Below are 19,597 nucleotides of genomic sequence, written 5' to 3' on the forward strand. Positions count from 1 at the left end.
CTACGGACCCCCATTTAATGGCATTTCTATCTCTGGGACCCCAATTAATATCGTAACATCAATGTTAATTTAACTCTGAGAGTTCTCTGAGTTACAGACCCATCAGTTTCCTCATTCAGGTGGGGGACCCCTGGAACTCCCTCAAGGACCCTTGGGGGTCCCCGGACCCCACTTTGGGAACCACCGACATAGAGCACACTTATCAGTTTCCTCGACCATTTTTCGTGTGAGGGTATTTTACTCTGGAACAAACTGCAGCTGCGGTCTGCACAAACATGAGGAGGAACACATCCCCAAAAACCTGAAGGACACGACCGCTAGCAGGCCATGCTCTCACGCACAGATCGGACAGGGACAGCTGCGGCCTGCAGGGGTCATGAATAAAGGTCAAGGGTCAGTGTAACGCTGTAGCGGGTTGGCTGACATAGATCAGTCACCTGTTGACCTCAAAATCCCACATCCCCATAGGGGCGAATCCTGGAGACACTACAGCTGCCACGGCTTCACTTTCAACATCCTGACTTTAATCATCTGAAAAGTGTCTTTGTTTGCTATCCGAATTCATCAAAAGCATCGATCAGGTCCCCTCTCCCCTCTATCCCGATTAGCCTAGTTCCACTTTTTACAAGCACTGTGACAGCATATAATAGCATGTCACACTTCTCCAATAAAGACAAGGTGTCCTAAGTAAAGTGTTTTTTATATTGCTTCCATATGGCAAGCACAAAACCCAAGTTACCTATAACCACTGGGGGTAAAAACACATAGTATACTACTATAATTATATATACTGTGTGTGTGTGTGTGTGTGTGTGTGTGTGTGTGTGTGTGCGTGTGTGTGTGTGTGTGTGTGTGTGTGTACACACGCGCTCGTCTGCTGTGTGTGTATAGTGTGCGTAGTGTGTGTGTGTGTGTGTGTCCCTTGGGGAGGGACCTGTAAACCCTGGTAGAGAGCAGGTTGACAGGTTGAGAACACACATCCTCCTGGGATGCCAACCCACTGGCCTGAGGGAGACAGCAGAGGGTCTCAGAGCATTCATCTCACACCCCCTTCCCATCACCTTTCCACCTCCACCTACCCAGCATGCTCAGTGTTGCACCACCCAATCACCTCTGTCTCTTTCTCTCTCGCTCGCACTCGCTCTCTCTCATCTTTTTTTCTTTTTCAAAAGGTACTTCCTTTCTTCGTCAGTTGTCGACCCCGCTCGCCCTCAACTTAACGACATTAAAAGCCAGCTACTTTTTGTCTTTTGCCTCACAACACACACGAACAAAACCCCCAACCAGAGACGCTCCAGAGTTCTTTTTACGGGGCTGTTCGCAGCTTTTGCCCCCTCGTTCAGTCACACTAAATCCTTGGAGCAGTTTGGGGAAATCAAGGCTGATATTATAGGAAACCACCAGAGAGCATATGTGAAATCCTCTCTCCTTATTGTGTCTCCCTGCTTTGAGCCCCCTCACACTTCCACACCACACGTTATAGCTCTATAGTCTCTAACAGTCTTATTTCACTATAATAGGATTTCCTCCATATGTGATTACATAAAGACTGTAATTCATAATGTGATTTTAATTGATAGAAGAAGTGTGGGGGGGGGGGACAGCAGAAAAGAAAGTCAATGTTGGCGAAGTGGAGAAAATTACCAGTTTTTAATAAAACAATTATTTTACTGATTGTATAAAAATGATGTATGGCAGAGAACAATTAACGCATAGTGAGTTGGAGTAATGTGTTATTATGCCACTCAAAGTATGGTGCCTAGAAGCTTCCCTCTTGACATTTATCCGGCTGACATTCGTAGAAAAGCTCTCTGCCTTCAGAAGGAGTGTTTCATATTGTACGTATGCACAGTGCAAAAGTGTGATAAACAATGATTCTTGTTTAATTAAAACTAACATGGGGAGCACAATTTAGTCAGTGGAAAATGTACACATGTCTCAAATGATTGTGTGGAGAAATGTGCTTATCCAAGCTACCGATGTCATGTGAACAAAACTTTGTCCAAATTTCCCTGAGTTTTCAGACTATAGGCTGAATAACACAATGTGGGAGTGCAGCCTAAAAAAAACATTTGAGGTTCTCGTTGACAGCTCTGAACTCAATTAGTCACAGCGGTAGACTGCATTTCATGTTTGACACTCATTTATAATGTTGTGTGAGCAGGTCGTCTTCTCTGTCAGAATGACTTTTACACATCGACATACTGCATAGCAGGAGTCTAGTTTTTAATAATTACCGCATCATTAGCTGTGGTCAATTGATTTGTTCTCACCAATTAATCTGCAGACTCTTAATAAGGCACGGACAAGTCCTGTGATATAATTCACTTTGATCACTGTAAATTAGCTACAAAACACAGGTGTAACGCTGCAGGTGACCGGCTGATTGAAACATCAATACACCTTCAACGTACAGTAGGCATTAGATTAGAATATGAATAGGCCGTCATCCATAGATATCATGTATGTTTGGCTATAGGACACGGTAGCATAAATATTTCCAGCATGTCCAGTCCAGTAAGTACTGAATTGCCATGACACAACCCATTGTAGTATCTCTTCATGATAATACAATTACAATTAACTGTTTCATGCTAAAGAAAGGATTTGTGCAAACAGAAATTCTAAAGTGACAGAAATGTATACATTCTAATGTTCAACCCAACAGAAATCATGTTTGTGTCCCGACCCACACAAGGTGTGTTCTGCAGTGAGCTGACTACTATTCTGTCTAGACTAAAAATAGTAAGGCAATGTGGAGGCAGATCTCTCTCTCTCTGCTTACTGAGACCACTGTCAAGGCTAAGAGCTTTGAACCCATCAGAGGGAAGAAAAAAGACAAAGGGAAAACCTATACCAAAAGGAGACAGAAAGAAAAGTCACCGGCTTCAGCTACCTTTAGAAATGGGACCTAATAGGAAAACCCTTTGCTCAAGTTCTTGATGGAGTTCAAGAACTTCTGTTAAAACATGTCAAAGAGGGAGGTCTGTCGGAGTGATTGTGCATCTGTGTGTGTTACACGATAAGGAAGGCCTGAGGCATTTGACCCTTCAAGACCTTGGCGGTGTTGGTGGCATGAAGCTGTTTGTACAGATAAATCCATTTGTCTCCTGCTGTGTGTGTATTAGATAAGCCCTGACCTCATACATACCTGTGTGGGGCCTCTCTCTCTCCCCCCTCTGTTTCTCAACTTCTTAAAGTTAAACAAATGACTGCTGGAGAGATGATAAACCATGACTCTACCGCACGCACACACGCGCGCAGGCATGCACGGAATTGCACACACGCATGTGCACCAATCTTTAAATAGGCCTACTACATACATTCAAAAGGGTTTGAAATGTTAGGGTAAACAAATATTTTCCCTGCCTATTACTACAGCTGCTTCTCAGTATATGAGAAGCAGCATATATATTTGAACACAGAGTTTTTGTCAATAAGCCCAAGGCTACCAAACACCCAGGCTATCAACTTACAAATATAACCTTGACCTGTGATGTGCGGCACTGATACATTTGTCCCTACATGTGAGAAGTCTTGTTCTGTGGAAGTATTTCTGCTGAGACATGACACCTGAGATATTGTACACATATATCTGAATAATTGTAAACTGTACATGATTGTACAACTGGTGGACGGAGAGAGCCTCGAGCACGCACACATGCTCACACGGACGCACACGCATCACCTTTCACCATGCATGGCTACGTTTTGCATGAGCCTGCTGTGTACACAAGAGTGTGCAAGAGCAAAGAACGACTTGACAGACAGTGGAAAGTTAGCCATTATGACTCAGAGCTGTCAAGCTGCACACGCACATCAAGAGAGCATGGTGTGAGACCTTAGTTTCGTTGTTATGAGCAACAAAACCTGTTAAAAGAACAGCAAAGCCTATGGGTCACGTTATAGTCCCACTATCTGGCTTCAATTCTCTCTGTTACACATGACTAGGCTACAGAGACTATGACCTCATTCTTTCACATCATTTCTGCAAAGATTTAACAGAGATCTACAAGATCCAACATCGGGAGCAAGGCTATCTGTTGTATAAATTATGGGATAATATGTAATATGGGATATCATATAACATGTGATATGACCATGCATGTAATATGATGTGGAAGAACCACTGGTTTCCAAACTGGTGTGTGTAGTAATTGTGACAGTCTGTCTATCATCTCATAAAAACGACTTGCTGACAGAGCCGAATCTGGAAAAGTCACGCACGCACGCACGCACGCACGCACACACGCACGTGTCTTGGCTTGTCCGAAGCTCTGGCCTCTCTCACAGAACTACACCCTAGCTCTCACTGCTAGCCAAATGGGTCACAGCAGTGTGTACTCACTGGTATTGATTTCACGCTGGAGACAGTGGTCAGGAGTCTGTGTGTGTGCGTGCGTGTGTTTGGGAGCGTGTGCATGCATGCGTCTCCATGAACGTGTGTGGGCGCCAGGCTTGTAACCAAAAGCAGAATTTGAGTCACCAAACACACAAACACACTTGCATACTCTCTCACACACCACACACATGCAGCCAGACAGTTTGTGTAAACAAGATCTCTGACAGGACACCCTATATGTGGCGAGTACAGAGAGCCTGTGTGTGTGTGTGTGTGTGTGTGTGTGTGTGTGTGTGGGGGGGGGGGGTGTTACGTTGATGTGTCTCTGATTGCCATTTGCATTACAGAGATTTTGGCTTTCTCTTGTATGATTGTATCAATGTCACAATTGTTTTAGACTGGCGGGGAGAAAGGAGAGACAATCAGAGATACCGTAGTCTCTTTCTGACCTTTTATAGCTGGCTGAAAGCCTGCAGTCTACATGACTCCCCGAATGTGACACCCCCAAATCTGGTTCGTCAATAGTCTGTGAAAGAAATTCCCAGCGATGGGATGGCCTTTAGAGTCAATCCAAGCAGAATTTGGAGATGACTTTCTCTCCCATTGCTGGGGTCGACTATGAAATAAAATAAAATAATAACTTTTTGAGGGAAAGGCCAAAATAGCAGAGTCAATAAGATTAGTATGATTAGTATCAGCATGAGAGTAAAAGTTGAGGAGTCATCACTCTATTTTAGTGTCCTTGGGGATGAAAGAAAAAAGAAACATGCAAATGCCCGTACAAACGTCATGTTTCCAATGGAGACAGTGTCTAAGCAAACACCAAAGGATCACTCATCAGTTCTAGTGTGCTCCAACAGAAGAGACTTCAAAGGGAACATTAAGAGAATGCCGGTCCATGACATGCAGAAAGCACTGTTTAGATAAGAACTGTGTAGAATAAACAGAGGCAACACTTAGTTTCTGCCGTTACTTATGAACTAACGTAACCCTCGGACTACCAGCCCAATAGCAGCTTTTCAGTGCCTTCTGCCAGCTCTATTCATATTTTTAATTCATAATTTTAATGCCAATAGAAAAATCTGTGACATACATGACACTATACCTCATTCTGACACGGCAATCCTATGTTCCATGTGTCCAAGTAATACGCCTGCTCTGTGGAGGTGATACATCACAAACATCGCATATGCATTTCAAACCTATGTAGCTATGGGATTCGGCACACACAGCCTGACGCACGCGCGCAAACACACACACACACACACACACACACACACACACACACACAATATGTACAATATGTACGCAAGTCTATAATGAATTCTTCAATTTGTCAAATAAGTTATACCAATTTAAAAAAAGAGACATATTAAATCATTGTATTGTAGGATTTAGTGCTTGTATTGTAGGATTCAGTGCTTGTTCTGTACTTAAACCCTGGTGCTCCGGTTAGACAGCAATAGAACACACTGTTTCTATACAGAAAACCCCCCTTTTTACACAGAAACAATGTTTAGTTTTTTTCTCTTCCTTGTTCTGCAAGATTCACGGTTTGTTCTGCAGGATTATGGGTTTCTTCTGTAGGATTCAGTACTTGTTTAGGAGGTATCCAATGCTTGTCTTGTAGCACACAGTGCCTGTGCTGTAGGATTCAGTGCTTGTTCTGTACTGCTGCTCTCTCCCTACTCAATGCAGGGGGGCATACCTCCAACTCCTCTCCCTACTCAATGCAGGGGGGCATACCTCCAACTCCTCTCCCTACTCAATGCAGGGGGGCATACCTCCAACTCCTCTCCCTACTCAATGGAGGGGGGCATACCTCCAACTCCTCTCCCTACTCAATGGAGGGGGGCATACCTCCAACTCCTCTCCCTACTCAATGGAGGGGGGCATACCTCCAACTCCTCTCCCTACACAATGGAGGGGGGCATACCTCTAACTCCTCTCCCTACTCAATGCAGGGGGGCATACCTCCAACTCCTCTCCCTACTCAATGCAGGGGGGCATACCTCTAACTCCTCTCCCTACTCAATGGAGGGGGGCATACCTCCAACTCCTCTCCCTACTCAATGGAGGGGGGCATATGTCCAACTCCTCTCCCTACTCAATGGAGGGGGGCATACCTCCAACTCCTCTCCCTACTCAATGGAGGGGGGCATACCTCCAACTCCTCTCCCTACTCAATGGAGGGGGGCATACCTCCAACTCCTCTCCCTACTCAATGGAGGGGGGCATACCTCTAACTCCTCTCCCTACTCAATGGAGGGGGGCATATGTCCAACTCCTCTCCCTACTCAATGGAGGGGGGCATACCTCCAACTCCTCTCCCTACTCAATGGAGGGGGGCATACCTCCAACTCCTCTCCCTACTCAATGGAGGGGGGCATACCTCTAACTCCTCTCCCTACTCAATGGAGGGGGGCATACCTCCAACTCCTCTCCCTACTCAATGCAGGGGGGCATACCTCTAACTTTTGCTACCCCCTTTTGGCACCCTTGATATATAGGCTATATATGATATTGACCTACATTAACTAGAGCTGTATGATCTTGATTGATTGATGCTGTACATGGATCTAATCCCGATGAAACCTACATACATGAATCAAAACCTTTTAATCAGCAACATCAAACGGCATAACGTATATACATACACTGTACGCCCGCGTGCCCACACAAGTACAGTTACTGATGAGAAACCTAATGTTGTATGTACATTTTTTTTCTTTTTTTTTTAAGATATTTTTTTTGCGGCTTACGCCTTTTATTGATTTTTTAAGGGACAGACAGTAGGCTGACAGGAAACAGGAGAGAGATGGGGGGATGACATGCGGTAAAGGCCGTGTCGGGTCCGGGAGTCGAACCCGCGGCACACCGCGACTGGATCACCAGTCCGGTGCCCAGACCGTTACGCTACGGCCTGGGCCTGTATGTACAGTTTAACCTCATTCCATGTGGCCTGGACCAATTCACAATATTCACACGGTGGCCATTTTGCTATTAAGTTGCCATCCCGTTGGGGGGGCATTACTTCCCAACCCGCAAATATGACGCAAGAGCAAAATGGCCACTGTGTGAATATAGTCAATAATAGAGTTTCATGAATCAAAATCCACTGTATGTAAAATGAAATTTGAATGTATACACATTAGACAATGCAAACAACAGTAGGCCTACATGAACAACAATAGTTGTATAGGTTTTGAAAACACTTTCAATTAATAAATAAATTGTCTGCAGGCTTGTTTATGGTTAATCAACTATTGTAACATTGTACAAATGTTACAATCTGATAATTGTGGTCTCCATAAGAAATAATTAATGTTCTACACAAATCTAGATTTATTATTCAACTCTACCAAGCAATAGGCATAATTAATCCTACTCAAGATACGTGGAGATTATCCTTGATGAAACACGAACAAAATGTTTTAAATCCTTTCTTATCTCTAGCCGAGACTTTCAGTGTAATACGAACGGTCAACGCCCTGCATATTAATACACAGTCTACATGCATTATAATATACATATTATGTATAGGCATTAGGCTCAATTTAATCCATGCATCTCCAGCAAGGGCCTGTCAGGAATAATCCCTCTTATCATTGGAACATGTTTCTTTTTCTTTCTATACATGCTTTGGGAGAGTGTGCATACGCTCACTTGTGGCCTTTGGGAGAGCAAAGCACTACATGTAGTCAGTGCTGGAGGCAATTCCCCTTCCTCTGTATTGTGTATGTTCTCTTATTTGTTCTTTAAAAGTTGCAAAAGTGAAACTTTTACAATGAATACCCTTGTGAATTAGAGCCGACAAACATTGTCTCATCAATTTAACCTTTCTCATCTACCTACGAAGATATGAGATTGGGATTTACTTTTATCCGGGGAAATTTACTATTTGCAAGGAAGGGACTACAGAGATGAGTGCAGACGCAATGAAAGGGATGATAGTAATTAAACTGCCTATCTGATCCTCTCTAATATCATTAAAGGCACTCCCGTTTTTCACAGTCTCCTGTGACAATCTGCAGTAAGTAATATACATGCATAGCCACACATGTGGAGGTGGAACGTGTGTACATCATTTAAAGCTTCTGCATTATATATAATAGCACTTGTGTTACTCCAGAAAGTTTTTTTATTTCTCCAACTCCAAGGTCATCCCACCCAGCTCCTCTAAGTGATATGGAGAAGTGGACAAGGGGAACCAATCTCAGGCAAAATGTACAGGGTGGCTGCCCTGACAAGTTACCGCATGGAGACATTGTGATTCCAGGAACCCACATGTGTGGCATAAACAGCAATGGACATCACAATACGCATTTGCTTGTATGATGTCAGATGAAAAAGTGGCCATATCATTAATGAAGGAAAATATAGATAATTGAGATGCATCAGAATGCATGGTAGATGTAATCATTAACAGATGAACCGAATGGTGAGGCCAATGAAGATTCACACACCTCTATTATAGACAGGAGAGAAACAGCTTCTGGCAGCCCACTCTACTGAAGAGCGTCAATAAATTCAATGTAATGTCATTTGAATGTAAATGTATGTTTCCCATGCCAATAAAGCATGAATTGAATAGAAGTGAATTGAATTGAGAGAGAAAGCAATAAAGCCAGAAGGAAAGAAAGAAAGAAAGCGAGCAAGACAGACAGAAATAGTGATATATTCCAATGAGGTGTGTTGGGGAATAATTATATTCTCTGTTCATATACAATCCCCCTTATTTTTCATTTTAACATGTTACATTGTGAGAGGCCTGCACAGGCTGCGCAGCTGTGTACACTCCTCTGCTTAACCTGATTTAACCCTGCCTTCTCCAAGGTCGAGACACTGCTTGGAGATATCGCTGCTACAGTCATTAAATGGGCCAGTCAACGTAACTGGTTTCAACCAGTTGCTACCCAGTATCTCAGAACTTGCCATGTCAGGCCGCACCCCTTTGCTGATTTTATGTCTTTATATATGCAATGAAAGTCCATCTTTCCTCATGTTACCCCGATCTCTCCCTCTGAGAGGTCGTGATCTCATCACTCGTGCACGTTTTAATTACTTTATAATAAATTGAACATCATCAGACCAGACTCCTCTCCTCTCGATTTATGATGCTCACACTATGCTGAAAAGTTCCTCAACAATTGGCGCTGCGAGCAGGGGTCGTCTGTTAGCGGCCGCTCACCTCCTGTCTGGGACTCCCAGGGAAGAATGACTGATCATCCTGGCCGATACGGCCAGCCTCAAGCATCCACGTTTAGACCCAGTGAGGAGGAATCGCTTGGGAGCCCCAGGGAGACAGGGGGGCGGCCGTGGACAAGACCTCCAAAGAACCAGGAACTATTTAAGCACACGGTGAGATATTTTCTAAAAACTCAAATAATTAATTTTATTGGGAATTTAGGGTGGGGAATCATGTAAAGTTAAATTCTGAGTATTAACTCACTGTTTAAAACCATGCTTGGGTGACATGTATTGATGGTGACATGTATTGATGGACTAAAGTAAAAGGTATTGAGGCTGACCACCATGTGTTGCATTGGACATTATATGGGCCTAATTGTCCCGTGTTGAGGGACCTGCGAAAGATTAGGAGGCTGCCCTGCCTATCCCATGTCTGATAGAGTTGTTTAACCTTGATTGTCGCTTGCTGTCTGTGTCATCGAGAGATGTGGGAATGCTTTCATTCGCGCACATGAAATGACATAGAGCAAGGGGCCTGCGAAAGATCAAGCTTACTCTGGGTTTTTGAGCATATTTTTACCCGCGAAAAATAAAGGCCACGTTAGAAGACGTTTTAACGGTAGAACCGGTGCGCTTGTGTAATAGAGCGTGGTCACGAGTTAGTGACGAAGCAGAGATAAACTGCGGTCGGAATGGGAAACCGTTCCTCTACCATGCCTGTACTCCACTTGGAGGAGGCATACTTTAGCCCAGTCATGAGATATATGGTCTCCAAGCATGGCAGCTGTCTCCCTGAATGGTGTTCAATGGGGTTCCCCTTCTGGGGAAGTAGTTTAGTTTAGTTTATTTGCACATGTAAAATAATAACAATATGGTAAAATAAAATAATAGAAATTAAGATATGAATAATATTGGTAAACCTAAGGATTGTAAATAATAATAATGAAAAAAAAAATATATATATATATTCTAATAATAAAATATCAAATAATAACATGACTAGGGCGTGTAGAAGAGGGCAGCCTGCTGCCTCCTTCCTCCGAAAGCTCTGTGTGCTTAATGGAAAGCACAAAGGTTTAGAGTTAGGGTCAGAGTGTTCAGAAACCGAGACACTGACACACACAGAAAATGAGCTAATTAAGTAAAAAGAGTCAGAACCAAAAGTTCTGACTAAATGTGCACAACACAGAAAGGTTCAAGGTTCAAGATCCAAGGTTTTATTAATGTCCCTAATGGCAATTAGGTTTACATGGGTATTAGCTGGCAGCGACGTGAAACTGATGCCTAAGATGGAATCAGTGTTTAGATTATAAACAGAAGAACATGTTTAATCGCCAGTAACACTTTCTAAACACATAAACGTGTTCAAAGTCAGTCATATAGGTGTTTGAGTGAACTCGTGTTCTACTGTATTTTATGACCATTAATAAACATTCGGCATTTTATTATTACACACTGGTGTTTAGGTTTAAACGTGTCACATGTTCCAGGGATTTACAGTGTAAATGAGAATTCATAACCTCCCTCTTTGCATTATTCTTTACATGTTTCGGGGGCCCCTACTCGCATATGTTTTTTCTGTGTCACCTCTGCAGGCATTGTTGCGGATCGACCCAGATCTTGGTTCCCCCCCCGTACCAGTCATTCTACGCCCTGCCTGCCCCGTCCAGCGAAGCAGCCAGCATTCCAGCACGCACAGAGCCTACAGCCCTCCCCACCAGCAGCAGCCCCGTCGACACACATGCCTGTGACCTCTGCGACCCCAAGGCCTCCTGCGCCTCAGCCATATCCACGGCTCTGCCCACTCTGGAAGAAACACAGTATGCACAAGATGTGTGCTGCTTCCAGCCTATGGACTTGATTCAACTCAATAACGCAGACGACGCCCAACGCTCGTCCTGCACTGACATTTCAGATCCAGTGCTGTCCAACAGTGACAGTACGAAAGAGCACGCCAACATATTCGACCAACAGCCAGGCGCTGTGCCCGCCTCAAATTAACTGTATCCTGACTCATGGGCACAGCGAGGCGAAGAGGATGAAACCAACGTACCACCGCCCGAGATGCAGACATCTGACGACAGCAAGAGTGGTGGCAGGAGATGTGGAAGGAACCGACAGCTGAATGACGGGTGTTGTTTCAACTACAGCAGGCCACAACGTTGGAGAAGCGGCAACAGAGGTCACGCCCGCACGGGGAGGGGTCAGGAGACTCCAAGGGAGACAACTGAGGGTGACCAGGGATGAAGGAGATGACGGGCGCTGGGCCGGATTGTCTGGTGAGGGTGTGGCGGATAAGAGAACTGGGGCCGATCCTGCACTGTGCGTCCAGACGTCGATTCAGTCACAGGTTAAGTTATGCACTCCATACACCCACTCAAACACTCTATGACCACACTCCAAAAGGCGACACGTGCATCCACACACCACCTGAGAAATGAAACATGTCCCATGCTGTCACGCAAACAAACATCCTCTGAGCCATTTCCATTGCACTATACCACACTTAAATTGCAGTCAAACAGACCATAATCATGCCCTAAAGGCACTGCACGCAAACAAACACCCTCTGAAACATGAATCACAACCCCACACCTCACTCATTCATACACCCCCCGTGCCATGACAATGCATGACACCACCACTTAGATCACACACAAAGAGCAGATTGTTTTTATTATTATTATTGTTGTTTTTAGAATGTCCCTTGACTACATATGCCCCACAGTGTTCGTTTATAAACTGCCCACGTAATTTTTGACCTAGTGTTCAACTACAGTACTCAAATGTTTAAAGTAATAGTATCGATACTTCTGTGTCTTGTCGTAAATGGACATTGATAAAGTTAAGCTACCCCCGGCAGCGGGGTGACTATGTGCATGAAATATGACGTTGTGTTTTAAGAATGCACAGTTCGGTGGGCCACATTCATTCATTATATGCCAGTATGATACTGGTGTGTTATCTCTGGTGTTTTCATATAACACTGGCACTGCTGCGCTACAGCCTGAGAATCAAGTTTCAATGGTAGCGAGCAGTCTCTGAGTCAATGCAGTGATATGCACAGAACGTAATCAACCTGATTTGTTACTGCTGTGTGCTAAACAACCTCCAACCCAAGGGGGCTGATGGATTGAATAAGAGAAATATTAACAAGCATCGGCTGAACATGTGTAGTTTCTGTTCCATTCACTTAAATGAGTGTGCAAAATAGCCGATCTACAAGCTCTCAAATAGCCAAAACCTGAGTGTTAAGAAAGACATCCAGTCTATTAGTTAAAGGCAGCAGAAGCTGCTATAATGGTGTTTATTTAAGTCAGAGAAAGTAAATCTACTCCTCATGTAGAATGTCTCATTTTGAGTTTCAAATGGTTTATACATGAGCTTCTAATGTCCTAAATGTGTTGTTGTGGTTATAATATGTTGCGCTTTGTGATAAATACGGATCTGGAAGTTAACAGGCCAAATAACAAAGGAGAAATTCAGCACGCCACTGCGCGTGGCGGATGTGATGCATCACTTGTACCGAGTGAGCGTGATCCCACTGGAAGTGATGCATCACAGTTGGTACAAAGACGTACTGGCTGACCCAACATGCATAAAGTGTATAACTATCGGTCTAGACTCTAGACTGAGCGAACGGGTGAAAACTAGGCAGTTGTCATGTCTGGTTGGAGAATGTCCACATTGATGAGAGGACAGTGTTCATGCCTAGCTGGTTTGGCCAGGCAAGAGATGAGAGAGACGAATTATTAATTGAATACCTCTATTGGACAGAAACGGCTGTGTTCCTCTCTGTCCAATTTACACGAGAGTTGACAGAATGATGTGATAGACCACTGACTGGTCTATTCATGTGCGGAGAGCCTCTGATGGCTTCACGATGCTATGAAGCTACGGACTGGGGAAATATCCCTGGTAGTGAAATATTACGGTTAAAATAGATGTATTGAGATATGCTAATAGGCCTGCTCAAGTTAGTGAAGCTGTGGTTTAAATGTAGACAGGAATGTAGGTGATCAGAGTGTGATTACTACCCCCACTGGGGCAAATAACTTAATAAATAATGACCACTGTGCCTTTAGGTAATTAGTAAAATTACATGTATGATGTTGCAACTACAGATGAAGGCCTACAGCTGATTCAAGACACATTTTAATGCCCCATTGTGATAGGGCTATTGCTATCCCCTATCGATGTGTCGAGCTAAATTCATATCAATTCCAGCTGGATGATTCTAAATTAGCTTAAACACTGTTACGTTTGTGTTAAGCCCGGGCTATATTAGTAGTATTATTGTTAGTATATATATATATATATTCTTTTTAGATGGGGCCTCTCCTCTTAATTGCCTGTGTGTCCGCCTGCAAAGCAATAAATCGACTGTTATCTCTGGTACCAGGAGTGCGGTGAGGCCCCCACGCATTCCTGTGAGCTGCAGGAGGACTGGACTGACTGAGGAGACGAGCGTGCACGACCGTGCACAGCCGTGACTGACTGGCAGGTTATACTAGGATTTAGACAATTTACAATTTAGGCATTTGGCAGACGCTCTTAATCCAGAGCGACTTACATTTAAGCAAGAACAAAAGCATGGGAATACCTCACATAAAAGCATTTATCAATATCATGAAACATGCGTAAGCTAAGAGACCATTTAGACCATTTATTTTATTTATGTTCTAATTCTCCAACGCTTACAAGTCTGATGCAGGCGACATGTGCTCTCCTTGTCCGTTTGTGACTACTTGGGGGACAGCTGTAATGATTTCAAATGACTTTCTTTCTCTATCAAATCTTATGCTCACTTTCTGCTTGAGCAGAAGAAACCTGCTGCATCCAATATTTGTAGGTAGGTATTTGTTAGGTGAGTTATGCGCAAGCGTTCACATTTGTTCCATAGGCATCCCCCTGGAGCCGACCAGGAGGAAACACCGGAGCAGAGCAGAGGCCATACCCTTGGCCTCGGAGCTCGTAAACTATTTGTTCTAATATAACTAAAAGTTTTTTCAGAGTGAAAATTGCCCTGCCCACCCAGGGGTCACAACCGTCTGCATCTCCAGCCTGAGGATCTCGTATTCAAGGATATCACCTTCCATGCCCTGTTGACCGGCCCGTCCAACAAAGGGAGACGTGCTCTCATGCCAAGCGCTGCTAAAGATTCAACCCAGGCCTTCTGGTGATTGACGACGTCATCAACGAGGAGATTCGTTTCTACTGCGATCTGACACAGATTCCTGCCTATCCATCCATCCATCTTCAACCGCTTATCCGTACTCGGGTTGCGGGGGCAACAGCTCCACCAGCTCGCCAGCCAGGGAGCAACGACCTGGCTGCGGGCTCCCTGACACGGAGGGCCAGAGTAGGACACCTTTTAGTAGCCAGGAGGCTGATTCGACGACGAGGTAAAGTTTGCATTGCCATTAGGCTGCGAGGAGCGACACGATCTGCTGAGGTTTTGTCATTGCTGCAGCATGCGCCGGTGGAGCCTTTTTGTCATACACACATATCTGCACTTAGCATAGACACAGTGATATGCCCGCAGGCAGGAGCGGGGGTACGGCCTGGGCCCAAAACCCGCAACACGGAAGAAACGTCCAGTTGTGCAATTGGCACAACCATACACGCACATACATACACGTGCACACACTCCCCCCACTGTCCACCCACTGGCACGATCGCACACACACACACACGTGCGCACGACCGCACGCACACACCTTGCTCTACCGCACACACACACGTGCAAGCCCCTGTGGCACACGGAAGCACGCCCACCTGGCGACTCGGACTGACCAAATCGAACAATTTCACTGTGATGAATGAATGGTGTAACTTTTACTGTTTTCATTGATGTATGCATACATGTCACGTGTCCAACTGTGGCCTCTGCTTGAAACTTGGTATTTTGTTTATCTGGGTTATGTCAAAGGTGTGGCCCACAAATGGTGTTTGAGGGTTTTTACTTCGAAATGATTTCACACAGTGGACAGATTAATGGGCGCCCTCCACTAACCACGTATCATTTTGTTTCCTTTCTTTCCACAGGCGACACAATGTTTCCCGTAATGTTGGTTCACTGTCTAACCTCGTGCTATATTTCTTTCCTGGGTGATGCACACGGGACAGAGAGGTCATTGTTTTCACAATGCCAAATCTCTGATCTCTGTTTGATATCTACGGTGTCTGAATTGTGACAGGGTTTGTTTCCTAGGTGGAGACCCACAATGGACTTCTGTACTTAATCTGAATCCTAACTGTCGCCTCCCACAGGTTTTACGGTCCAACAGGGGATTTGTGATAAGTGCTGGCAGCGAGTTTAGGGAAGTCTGTTGCCTTGACCTGATGGTATAATGTTGATAATGTCCGACCTTGTTGGTACTTTGCTGCTGGGTTATTCAATACGCTGAGAGGGAGATGATTTCATGTGACATAGGAAGACTGTTGCACTTTTACACAAGATGTGTCGGTATTGTTTTTTGTGTTCCATTTTTGGGGTTGGTTTTGTTGTTTTTATTGCCTAGCTGCAAAAGTGCTCTCTCCGCCTGATATGCCTGTTTTTTCTGTGGTTGATGGAGTGTTTTTCTTATTCCCTTAGTTGGTTCATATATACACACTTTAAATTTACTTTGGACTGTCTAGGCCTTTAACCCTTTATCTACAGGATGTGTATGCTCGGCTGAGCATAAGTACAAGTAGGGGAGGGTGTGTATCAGAGTCCTGTACGTGCATAGCAGGCTGTGGTTTCACTCCTTCTCTCTGCTCTAAAGGCCTAAGGATGCCGAGGCCACCTGTCTCCCGGTTTGAGCTGGTTACTCGCTGGCATTACCCACCGTGAGATTTACCACTCTGCCGGAAGACACACCCACTTCTGTATTTTGTTCAAACCATGTATACGAATGAATGTGCAATTATCTCTCGTGTTATATGCAACATGGTGTGTGTCCCGCAACTAAAGTATAAAACTGATGTTTGTGTTGTTTGAAGGTATACTCGTACGCTATTTCCACTGGGTCTCTGTTGCTATTGTATATTCACGTTTTTTCTTGATTTGTTGTTTCATTTAATGTGTTTAAATAAACAAAAGGGAGGATTGTTGGGGAATAATTATATTCTCTGTTCATATACAATCCCCCTTATTTTTCATTTTAACATGTTACATTGTGAGAGGCCTGCACAGGCTGCGCAGCTGTGTACACTCCTCTGCTTAACCTGATTTAACCCTGCCTTCTCCAAGGTCGAGACACTGCTTGGAGATATCGCTGCTACAGTCATTAAATGGGCCAGTCAACGTAACTGGTTTCAACCAGTTGCTACCCAGTATCTCAGAACTTGCCATGTCAGGCCGCACCCCTTTGCTGATTTTATGTCTTTATATATGCAATGAAAGTCCATCTTTCCTCATGTTACCCCGATCTCTCCCTCTGAGAGGTCGTGATCTCATCACTCGTGCACGTTTTAATTACTTTATAATAAATTGAACATCATCAGACCAGACTCCTCTCCTCTCGATTTATGATGCTCACACTATGCTGAAAAGTTCCTCAACAGGTGATAAACAGATCTGTAGCATTACATGCTTTGCTTTAAAATGCAAGCCTGTTTTTGTTTGTTTTTATGTTTTCAGCTTTAGTGCTTGCATACAATGGTTTATTCACTGACTTTGCCTGTTTAACTTAATATAATTAATATAAACAAAGACATGAATTAATTAGTTAGCAAAACAAAAAATGCAAGCCTCTGGAAAAAGGAGAAATAAACAGTTGTTCTCTTTTTAGTCCATTTATAAATTGGTTCAGCCTATGATGTATGATGTTGTTTGTTGTTTGTATGATGACTTTATATATTAAATATGCCATTACAAACTACGTTATAAGAACGAAAATACATTGCATGAATGCAACTGGGACGTATCCTCAGTGATGTATCCCAAGGTCATCGGGGTTTCGGGTCACGTGAACATCATACCCCTCACTCGGGTGACTTACGTCCCAGTAGCTACCCTCGATCAGACCCACTAGGGAAAGACCAGGGCCACACTCCAGAACTACTATGCCGGGACTGAGAGGTACTATTCTGGCATGTTGAGGGACTAGGCTCTGTGGGTTGACTCCTGTCCGGGCCCCTCCAGGAGTACAACTTGGACCTGTGCGTTGCACCAAACTCCCAGCACCAGACACCTCATTCACAAAAAGAAGCATGCCAAAGCCATGCTCTAGAGCTGGACAAAGCAACGAACAGAGATCCCGTTCACTGTTTCCATGACGACGCCTTTCTCCAGTGTCTCCACTTAATTGCTAGTGTTTTAAGGATCCTTGTGGCCAACATAATTAAATATTATACATTTATACAGTAAATCGTTATAATCCAAGCGTTATAATCCAATACATCTAATGTAATTGGTCTTCAGGACAATTCATTTTCTGAGTTGACCCGAATCGAATCAAACAATCCTTCCATCCATCCATCAAGATAGACTACTAATGCACAGAATGTTGATAGGGTGTAATATGTGTACAATGTACATGACACGTGCGTGTGCACGCACACGCACGCACACACACACACACACACACACACACACACACACACACACACACACACACACACACACACACACACACACACACACACACACACACACACACACACACACACACACACACACACACACACACACACACACACACACACACACACACACACACACACACACACACACCATAACTTTACAATGACGACTCACTAGACCGCAGAGAGTCAGTCAAGCAACACATGGGAGGACTGTATGATCAACCTCCCCTTCCATCATGTCATACCTCTGCTTGAGGAAGTCCACCACTTTCCTGAAGTCATCCACGCAATACTCTCTCTTCATGTCCATGAGGACGCTGTCTGAGGCGGACTGCACCGGAACATGGAGGAAGGCATACACACGGGGATGGTTCAGGATCTTGGCCATCTCCTAGAAGGGACAGGACACACATGTTGAAGATGGTGTATGTGCTTGCATGAAAAGTGAAACTTCATGACAAGCGCATATTAAAAATAAATTGCACACATTTGCACAATTCCCCAGTTTGACATTGAGTTATTTCAGCCTGAAACTTCCTGATTGACTCCTCTCAACACCACCAAATATTTCTGGGGACAGTGTTTAATCTTCCCACAGCCCAGCATTCAGGTACTGGATGATGGAATTTGCAATTCATGGACAGAAGCCTGTGGGGGAATGAAGCCAGTGGATGGAGGCAGACCACAGGCAAACAACAGTGGTGTAATGATAATATTAATGTTGGTCACATTTCCCATTCATTGACAGTAACATTCCTATTAGCTGGGGACCAAACAGACAGCTGTTGGAGAGATGGACACATCTGGATGGGGGGGAACACTCTCGTTTTTCTCTCTCTCTCCCATTCTTGATGTGCATCCCTTGATCTTCCCAGTTCTCCATCGCTCATTTTATTTCCCCTTTTCCGTTTCTTTTTCTTCCCCCTCCCACTCCCTCCATCCTGCATCTCACTTCATTCCATTCTCACTATATATTCCCAGAATAGCCACATGATAGAGTTGGCACAGGAGAGGTGACAAAGATGTAAGATTTAATTTCATCTCCATCTGGAAATGAAATCTATCTCCCTCAGAAAAGAGAAGGGGGGGGGGAGAGGGAGAGAGAGAGAGAGAGAAACGTAAAACGTGGGCCGAACGTTTTGTGCCATCGATTTCAACCTTTTGCCCAAAAGGCCACAGAGAAGCACTTAATGCTCTGTGAACAATTACCTCTTAAACGAATCCAACAAGTGCTGCGCATGAAACATGAAACCAAGCACAGAACTAAATGTTCTGGAGCAGAATTCAAATTATTTGTCAGAAATGAATGCCTTCTCATTTACTGGAAACTAGATTTTTTCTTTGTGCAACATGGAGGGCATTTATCACTCTGGGTTATTTGAAAGCTGCATAATCGGTGACCATGTTAGTTTACAGTAGTGTAATCTACTGTAATGTACAGTAGATGCTTAAGCACACTTCATAACCATGACGTGAAACACCACAAGGACC

The 19,597-nt window shown here is 44.2% G+C and overlaps 1 protein-coding gene across 2 annotated transcripts in view; it reads right to left on the reverse strand.

Annotated features, from left to right (window-relative positions):
- cdkal1 (CDK5 regulatory subunit associated protein 1-like 1) overlaps positions 1 to 19,597 on the reverse strand; it is a 337,631-nt gene that overhangs the window by 118,276 nt on the left and 199,758 nt on the right. For both annotated transcript variants that reach the window (XM_083760475.1, XM_083760476.1), the window contains one exon: positions 18,352 to 18,497. In XM_083760475.1, coding sequence (XP_083616601.1) covers positions 18,352 to 18,497 — 146 coding nt within the window. The remainder of the gene's footprint in view (positions 1 to 18,351; positions 18,498 to 19,597) is intronic.

Source organism: Protomyctophum parallelum, assembly GCF_964188405.1.
Source record: "Protomyctophum parallelum genome assembly, chromosome: 3".
Lineage (NCBI taxonomy): Eukaryota > Metazoa > Chordata > Actinopteri > Myctophiformes > Myctophidae > Protomyctophum > Protomyctophum parallelum.